This window comes from Podarcis vaucheri (assembly GCF_965113315.1).
Source record: "Podarcis vaucheri genome assembly, chromosome: 13".
Lineage (NCBI taxonomy): Eukaryota > Metazoa > Chordata > Lepidosauria > Squamata > Lacertidae > Podarcis > Podarcis vaucheri.
This window is the reverse complement of record NC_138751.1, coordinates 17221459-17230020: the sequence shown is the minus strand read 5'-3', so window position 1 is coordinate 17230020 and position 8562 is coordinate 17221459. Positions and strand designations below refer to the sequence as shown.

The following is an 8562-nucleotide window of genomic DNA, read 5'->3' as shown; positions in this document are numbered from 1 at the left end:
CTTTTTCGTTTTGAGACAAGGCGAAGAAGAGATGACATGATACACATTTACTGTATAAATGGCATGGAGAAAGGGGGGGGGGGCGAAATTCTCCCTCTCTCATAACACCAGAATCTGTGGTCATTCTAGGAAGCTAAACATTGGAAGGTTTCAGGAGCCGTAAAGAAGAACTTCTCCACACGGCACACAGTTAAGCCATGATGACCACCAGCTTAGATGGTTTAGATAGGATTATAGAATCATAGAATCGTATAGTTGGAAAGAATCCCAAGGGTCCTTTAGTTCTGCAATGCAGAAATCTGAACTCAAGCATCCATGACAGATGTCCATCCAACTTCTACTTCAAAACCTCCACTGAAGGAGTGTTTACAAACTTCAATTCCATGGTCAAAGAAGTCATCGAAAGATTCCATCACTGGTGTCTCTGACCATTTTCACACATCACTTAGGAAGACAGGCGAACTAATGCCAGTGTACTGGAAGAAGAAAAGATAACCAATGATTCTTCAACATCAGCTTCGTTGGACTGGTCATGTTGTACGGATGCCTGATTATCGTCTTCCAGAGCAACTACTCTATTCCCAACTAAAAAATGGAAAGGTGGTGGTCAACAAAAGAGGTTTAAAGAGTCTCTCAAGGCAAATCTTTAAAAATGTAGTATAAACACTGAAAATCGGTATACCCGGTTGCAGCTCCCCACCCTCTTAAACCACCTCTGCCCTTCTGGCACATACAGACAAAAATATAAGCCGCTGTTTCTCGATCTATTTATTGAGAGCAAGAGGGGTCTTCCGCCCCAGGAGTTTAGCAAAGCCCGCAAGGGGATTGCGCAGGAAAAGCAGCGGGTGGTATCATCTGATCTGCTGTCCCATTTTCTTTTGTTACCTGCAAGACAAGAACAGTTGTGAAACAGGAGCAGTAAGTTGGCCTAATGCAGTCCACTGTAAAAGGCTGCAGCCTCTCTCTCCCTTTCCAGCACGACCACCTTTTGGATGAGCCACAAACACCCACTTTTGACTGCCAAACTGAGCAAACTTCCATCGGGTGTCCCCCAATGGATGTTTGCTCCAATTCAGCGGTCAATACAGCGTTTCCCCCAGGGAAAGCGGTGAGGCAAATGGAAAACTGCTCGGCTTCATGCTTTATAGACATGGGTTAAGCCAAGTGTGGACAAGCCCTGAATACGAGACTTCCCTAGTGTTTGACCCCCTAACTTAGGGGCTGGAAAAGTGCTGCCCTCTGGCTGTTGGTGGACTCCAGCTCCCAGCAGCCCCTGCTAGCACGAGGATGAGGGCAGCTGGAAAAAGGACATCTGGAGGGTGACAGATTCCACCTTCCAACACTTTTTAAAATATTTATAATTTTATTGAGATTGTTCTAGTAGATTAAAGCAAATAAAAAGGGGGAGAAGGAAGAATAGAAAAGAAGAGGAGGGAAATAATATATTAGAAACCTTTTAAAAAGCAGGGGGAAACAGCAATAGGGAAAAAAGCATAAAATACAATTAAGGCCACAAAACTAGATAGTATATATGTAGATGGATAAACCTATTGTATATGTTAATCCATGTGTCACTGTGGTTTCGACAAAGACATTCCAAATATCAGTAAATTTGTCCATGCATCATCTTCGACCTTAGGCTTGCAAGAGTCCATTGCTTGCAAGAGTTCTCATAGCATCTGTGCATTGATTGATGAGGGCCATATTTTTGCCCTTACAATGTATCAATAACAATTTTTTACAGATGGGAGGGCATGGAGAATCCATTTGCCTTGACCAATGGTCAAACCCCATAAATTAGGCATCTAAGTTTAAGAAGAGGTTATCTTCTGAAGTTTTTAGCTCTTTATACATCCTAATAACATCATTGTTGTCGTTCCCCCACCCGCCCCCAATACCGGACACTGTATAAATCTACGTTTCAGGGAAGTGTTTCCCTTATTGCATTCCTACACTTAACCTGATCCCGAGTCAAGACACTGATCCGACCGGCTGGTGGCGGAAAGCAGTTCTCCATGGGGCCAAGCGGAGAGGAGTCTTTCTGAGTTCTCTTAATGGGAGATGAAGAGACTTGAACCCGGGACCTTCTGCACTCAGAGTATGTGCTCGGCCACTAAGCTATGGCCACACCCAGAAAAGCACATCCCGAAGACTTTGTTGAAAGAGGAATGCCGTTTGCAGCAGACATTCATCTCTGCAAGTGGATTCTACCCTCACTTTCACCAGCAAAATTCTTAGGGCTTCCCATCTTTTCCTCTGCCCACTGCCCCTCTTACACAAAGCTTCCTACTCAGAAAGCAGAAAACAGACTAAGCTGCAGACACCATATATCTAAAGCAACACACACACACACACACACACACACAAAACCCTCACAGAGCTGCAATTCCAAGCACCCTTAACAAGTTCCCAGGATTCCTTGGGAGTGCATTAAATGTACTTCCAATCTATGGTGTGTGCCATCACAGAAAGTGTCACTCATGCAACTTGCTCATTGTCCATCTAGAGAACCCAGAACATATCCCAGTATCAGGTGGAGAAGCAGAATAGGGGGAGTAAACCGGGAGTCAGCAAACTTTTTCAGCATGGAGCCAGTCCACTGTCACTCAGACCTTGTGGGAGGCTGAACGATATTTTGAAAAAAAAGAAAACAACGAATTCCTATGCCCCACAAATAACCCAGAGATGCATTTTAAATAAAAGCACACATTCTACTCATGTAAAAACACGTTGATTCCCAGACCATCCGCGGGCCAGATTTAGAAGGCGATTGGGCTGGATTCGGCCCCCGGACCTTAGTTTGCCTACCCATGGAGTAAACAAACAAACAACAACAACCCTCGTTCTCTAAGATGCAGTAGTGATTTGAGGCATTCAGAAGTGGATCAACAGATTGAGCTCTGCCTGCCCCCAAATATCACCTTTTAGGGGCATTTAGTTAAAGCGACATATGTCCTTTTTATTTCTGTGCCCATATTCTGCCACCACACAAACTGCATTGAGTTGCAAAAGGGCCTGCTCCTCTTTATGCCTTGGCCCTAAATGGAATCGATGCCTTAAAGAAATCTCACCTATTGTCTTTAGTCTGCACAGGCCACTGTGGAAACAAACCAACAAAGAAGTTTATTGCATCCGTCAAAAATTACTGGTGTTCCAAAGTGGGGGAACATTGTTTGCTTATTGCTCCGGATGTGTCTGGTGCCTTCATAGCTTAGAAGGCAGCTTGTGTGCGACTCGCCCAGCCCAGCCCCAGCCCAATGGCCTCTAGCTGGAATCCCATCATCCCTGAGCGTTGGCCAGGCAGACTCCAATGACTGATGGAGGCAACACCTGAAGGACACCTCTCCGGGTAAGGCAGAAACAGGGTGACATGGCGGTGAGCGAACTGGCGAGTTCGTTGTGCAAGAAAAAGGGCAAAGAGATGCAGGAATTCTCCCCACGTGCACAAAAATCACATTTTTACACCAGTCTTCACTTCCCCAGTTCTTGAATCTGATCTCTCCCTTCCCCGAAACTGAGCCCCCCCCCTGAAAGTTTTTAAATTTCTAAGCCCAGTGGAGTTATCTGTTCCTTAGTCCCTGACAACCGGATGTTCTCTGCCTCACAGGGACGTACAAGAACAGCTTCTCTTAGGTCTTACCTTCTGGAGGAAATTGTACCAAATACTTCTCTTCCAAGCCCATTTTTGCGAACTGTTTTGCAAAGATCTGCTTGGACTCTCGCGTGGGAATTTTTGCAGTACCTGGAAAAGAGACAAGACCTGAACCTTACATGCGTTTCACACCTCCAGTTGCTAGAAGGCAGCATTTGTGCAGCTAAAAAATGGAAGGGGGAGAGGGAAAAGAGTGAATTTCTGGCCAAGTCTTCCAAATAAGGAATGTGAGGTGATGATGTTCAGGGCACAATACAACCCCCTCCAACATCTCAGCAGTGAAAATAGGGACATCCTGTTCTACATCAGGAAACTTCTGCCGCACAAATAGCTGTCATGGACACGTCAACATCGGTCACCTTGAGCCAATTGCAACTTTTCTACCTCACCTACATCACAAGAGTGTGGTAAAAAAAAATGTGAGAGGGAAGGGATGGTGTATAACACTTTCCACACATAATGGGAATGAAATAAAATTTTAGCGGTAAGGATTTAAAGCAGATTGGTGACCATTTCCTTCAACAATATAGGAATAGCTTTGTATTCCAACTTCACCATTTCCTTCATTTGGTGCAGAGAATTTATTTTCAGGATAAACAGAACTCTGTTTTTGCACCTATACATGCCACTTTTAACTGTTCCCCAAGGCGAGGAGGAAAAATGAAGAACAAGACATTCTGGGATCCAAACAGAAACCAGTATGGCTTCTGTAGCTCTGGGACTGTCCCTGGAAATTCGAGGTACTTGGGGGTCTGGGAAAAGGACATGCGCGACAGTCTGGGATCAAATCAGAAACTGGGGCAGCTTCTGTACTTCCGGGACAGTCCTTGGAAAATCAGGACACTTGGAAGTTATGCTATGCTAGCTAGGGCTGATGGGAGTTGTCATCCGAAGCTTCTGGAGGGGACAGGCTGTCCTACACCATTATTTTGAATTGCAAATCCCCTTGATTATATGGGCGGAATGGTGATATGTATAAATGTAACGACTTAATAAATGTCCTCTCTCTTCCCTCTTCAAGGTGAGGGTGGGAGTCTCCTTGGCTACATACCATAAAGGGTCAAATAAATGGACATGACGCCATCCCGTGTGTGTGCAGCCGTGACAACGCAGTAGCTCTTACAATCTGTCTGCCCATCTAGGACGACGCCTTTACCCCATTCTGGAGAAAAAAGAGAGAGGAAGGCATGCGTAATGAATTGGGGACTCTTCAATCGGTGCAAAATTTAGCACCAACGGGAATGTTTCCCTTAAAAATAAATGAATAAACTTGACTCATCTGTCCTTCACGGCTGTAAGCTGTTAAAAGCGCATTAAATCATCAAACCATTAAAACAGAAAACAAGAATGGATAATACTTGGGTGTGGGTGTTATTGAATAGTTCAGGTGACATCACACGCACAATGTTGTGCGTGTGACGTCACACCCATTACATGCAGGCCTGTGCATGTGACATTGAATGTCTGCGTTGCAGCTGTGGGAGAGAGAGAGAGAAGGTTCAGCTCTGGTCTCCACCACCAGCAAGGCACCCTGTTCCATAGGGAGGAAATGAGTGCCCCCCTCCCAAAAAAGGTTGATTCTCTGGCTGTCTGCGGAGGGGAAAGCTGAACTGCTTCTCTCTCATAAACAGCACCGCAGAGGCCATTTGTTCATTGACTTTGTGGGTGCCCAGCCCCCACAATTATGGAGTTGGCTGCGGGAGGCAGTGGAAGACAGGAGTGCCTGGCATGCTCTGGTCCATGGGGTCATGAAGAGTCGGACATGACTAAACGACTAAGCAACAACAACAAAACTGGCCCATCTGCCCTATAGGAGGGCAGCAGATTTTCCTGCCACTGGAAACATCAAGCTGCTGCTGAAGACCACAACTACATTCAACTTGTAAACATGCAAATTGATTTAAATATTACAGAAATGCCTCACGTTTCCCGTCCTCTTCCCTTCCAAAGGGAGCCCAACTTGGGTCTGCCCCCAGGGCTTCTCACACTGCTTAGGGATGCAGGGTGAATAGTTGTAACAGGTTAAAACTGAACGAGATTTCGCTCATACAGACCGCTATTGCAGGTATACTTTCCATCTTCCCCTAGGGTAAAGGCCATATCCATTTTGAGACAGCCGTAGGGCCTGTGAAAGGAGACGAGGAAAGGGGTCAGATCACGAGGAGCAGTGGTGCAGTTGTGAAATCTGAGGCGTTGGACTTCGTAAGGATATCAGAAAGGTCTGGCTGAATCAGGCCATCCTCAGACCCTCCAAACGTCCCAATTTTCCAGAGGCAGTCCTGGAATTACAGAAGCCATCCAGGTTTCTGATTTGATCCCAGAATGTCCCACTTTTCCTTTCAATAGCATGTCCCTAGGTCATCAGAGAAATGTTGAAGGGGATGGAAGAGGACGTCCCTATTTTCCCAGGGGAAAATCTTGGAAGGAATGTCACAGAGATTTTTTCACCTTTGGCTCGGAAAGTGGCCACCCAACTCAAGGTCATCGCAAATCCAAATTTGCGTTGCTGGGGCCAAATTTGCGTTGCTGGGGGTTAGACTAGATGACCCTTGGCTCCCTTCCAACACTACAATTCTATGATTCTAACATAGTAAGGTAAAGGGACCCCTGACCATTAGGTCCAGTCGTGACCGAATCTGGGGTTGCGGTGCTCATCTCGCTTTATTGGCCAAGGGAGCCGGCGTACAGCTTCTGGGTCATGTGGCCAGCATGACTAAGCCGCTTCTGGCGAACCAGAGCAGCGCACGGAAACGCTGTTTACCTTCCCGCTGGAGCGGTACCTATTTATCTACTTGCACTTTGAAGTGCTTTCGAACTACTAGGTGGGCAGGAGCAGGGACCGAGCAACAGGCGCTCACCCCGTCGTGGGGATTCGAACCGCCGACCTTCTGATCAGCAAGTCCTAGGCTCTGTGGTTTAATAAGGATGTAAAAAGAGCCTTCTGGATCAGGTCAATGGCCCATCTAGTCCAGCGTCCTGTTCTCACAGTGCCCGACCAGATGCCCATGTTAAACCAGCAAGCAGGATTCAAGCCCGAAAGCAACTTTCCTCTCCTGTGATTTTCGGCAATTGGTGTTTGGAAGCATAGTTAGCAGCCATCAGTAGCCCTCTTCTCCATGGTCAGTAGATGCATAACCATAGATTCAAATTAAAACTTGCTCAGTGGATACATAGTGCTGCTCTAATTTCATCTCATCTCTCAAAACCACAACGGGGAAATCTTCAAATTCACATGTTCAAATTCAGAAATTCTACCTGATGGTGAGCAAAAGAACTCACCAGAGCAACCACATCCCAGGGTTTTCTTCCATCTGTGGGCGATGCTACAACAGCTCAGCAAAAACAGGCAAACTTACGTTGGCAAAGTGGAAGAGACATTGAAGTTTCCACCCTTCGTGATTGTTAAGTTGGCAGCCACCATGCTCATTCCATCTAAATAGTCGGAAAGCAGGGTGCTGTTAGTGGCGAAGATCTGTGTGTACCAGGTCTTTGGGAATTTCTGAAGACAAAAAACAAGTGGCCCTTTCAGAAGGTGCAGCAAAACACTGGGGCTCCAAGCAGAAATTCCTGACTGCCTACCTGGTACAAGTGTTCCCTTCCAATAATGGGACTCATCTGAAGATTATGAGGAGTTCCTGTCCATGCAGATGGTAAGCAGAAATGGCCAAGTGCACACATCACGGTGCACACCCTCCAAAGACCCCAATGGACCTGGAACATTTTCTATTTGTACAGGAACAAGTGTCCATTGAGGAATGGGCCATCTGACATTGCCAAATTCTTCCCCAAATGGTGTCTCCCCTCCCTGGGGTTGTCCCTCCACGGTGCTCGGTTGGAGCTCGACAGAAGACCAGAGCTGGTGGTTACCTTATTTGGGTCACACTTTTTAAAGTCATAACGCATAGCATGGGCAGCGTAGAGGAAGGCAAGACCCAAACCAGTCACCCATAACTTCATCTTGCGTCTCTGCTTTCTCGCTTCTCGGTGAGAGGATATTCTGAGACAAGTTAGCTCAAGGCGTGCTCGCTTCCTGGCTTTTGTAGAGCTTTACTCTCTCCCTGCCACACCCTCTGAAAAGCTTGCATCAAGTCCATCCGCCGTCCTTTCTCGCCCACCAGCCACGTTTGCAGCTGCAGATACAACAAGGTTGTTGTTGGCCTGGGAACAGCTGCCCCAATGGCTCCTTGTGCAACACAAGGAGGTGTTGCGGTTGTCCAAACAGAGGAGGCATTTGCCTTGGCCCACGATCCAACGGGCATTTGGACAACAACCACCCGGAAAGGTCACACTCCTCTTATCTAAAGCAGGGGAAGAAGAGCTTGGAGTGGGTGACCCAAGGTCAATATGTTTCTTGGAGGGCAATAAATGAAGGAATGACATCAGCTGCTTTCCCGGTCACCCTTTTGGAAAGATGCAGGAGAGCAAAGATGGCGTCATGAGACCGGGCTGCTGCTGCTGCTGCTGCTCCCATGTCAAGAGGGGTGAGGGAGCCCTCATGGGGTCCAAATTTTCTAGGGACAGTCCCGGAAGCCATCCGAGTTTCGGACTTGATCCCTGAATGTCCCTCTCATCCTTTTCCTTCTGCATCTCAGAGAGCAATTAAAAGTGGTGTGTGTGGGTGCAAAAAATGGAGTATGGTTTATGCTGCAAATAAAATCCCTGCAACAAATGAAGGAAATGGTGAAGTTGGCATACAAAGCCATTCCTGTAATGTTGAAGGAAAAAGTGACCAGTCCACTTTCAGTCCTTTCATTGCAATGTTTCCACAGCCAGCCATTTCTTAGGAAACACAGGGAGTGTTGATTCCTTTACAGGCAAATCTCGGTTACTCAAACGTTTCGGCTGCCAGAAGTAAATGCTCCAGTTTCTTATCATATTTTGCAACCCCAATGTCCAACATGGCTTCCGCT

The 8562-nt window shown here is 46.6% G+C and overlaps 1 protein-coding gene across 1 annotated transcript; it reads right to left on the bottom strand.

The window, feature by feature from the left end:
• Window positions 1–3069: 3069 nt before the first annotated feature.
• Window positions 3070–7365, bottom strand: LOC309516768 (extracellular fatty acid-binding protein-like). The gene is made up of 6 exons (XM_082195611.1): window positions 7232–7365; window positions 7009–7151; window positions 5707–5777; window positions 4704–4814; window positions 3641–3742; window positions 3070–3097 (listed from the first exon to the last, which is right to left on the bottom strand). The coding sequence occupies exons 1-6, from the start codon at window positions 7328–7330 to the stop codon at window positions 3081–3083; spliced, it is 543 nt and encodes a 180-aa protein (XP_082051737.1). The 5' UTR covers window positions 7331–7365; the 3' UTR covers window positions 3070–3080.
• Window positions 7366–8562: the final 1197 nt, after the last annotated feature.

Excerpts from the sequence above, each read along its gene's own strand:
- LOC309516768 (XM_082195611.1), bottom strand. The coding sequence starts at position 7,330 with ATGTGTGCACTTGGCCATTTCTGCTTACCATCTGCATGGACAGGAACT. Across the intron at positions 5,778-7,008 it reads GTCTCTTCCACTTTGCCAAC|GCCCTACGGCTGTCTCAAAA; the intron begins GTAAGTTTGCCT and ends CTCCTTTCACAG. Across the intron at positions 3,743-4,703 it reads CATTTATTTGACCCTTTATG|GTACTGCAAAAATTCCCACG; the intron begins GTATGTAGCCAA and ends TCTCTTTTCCAG.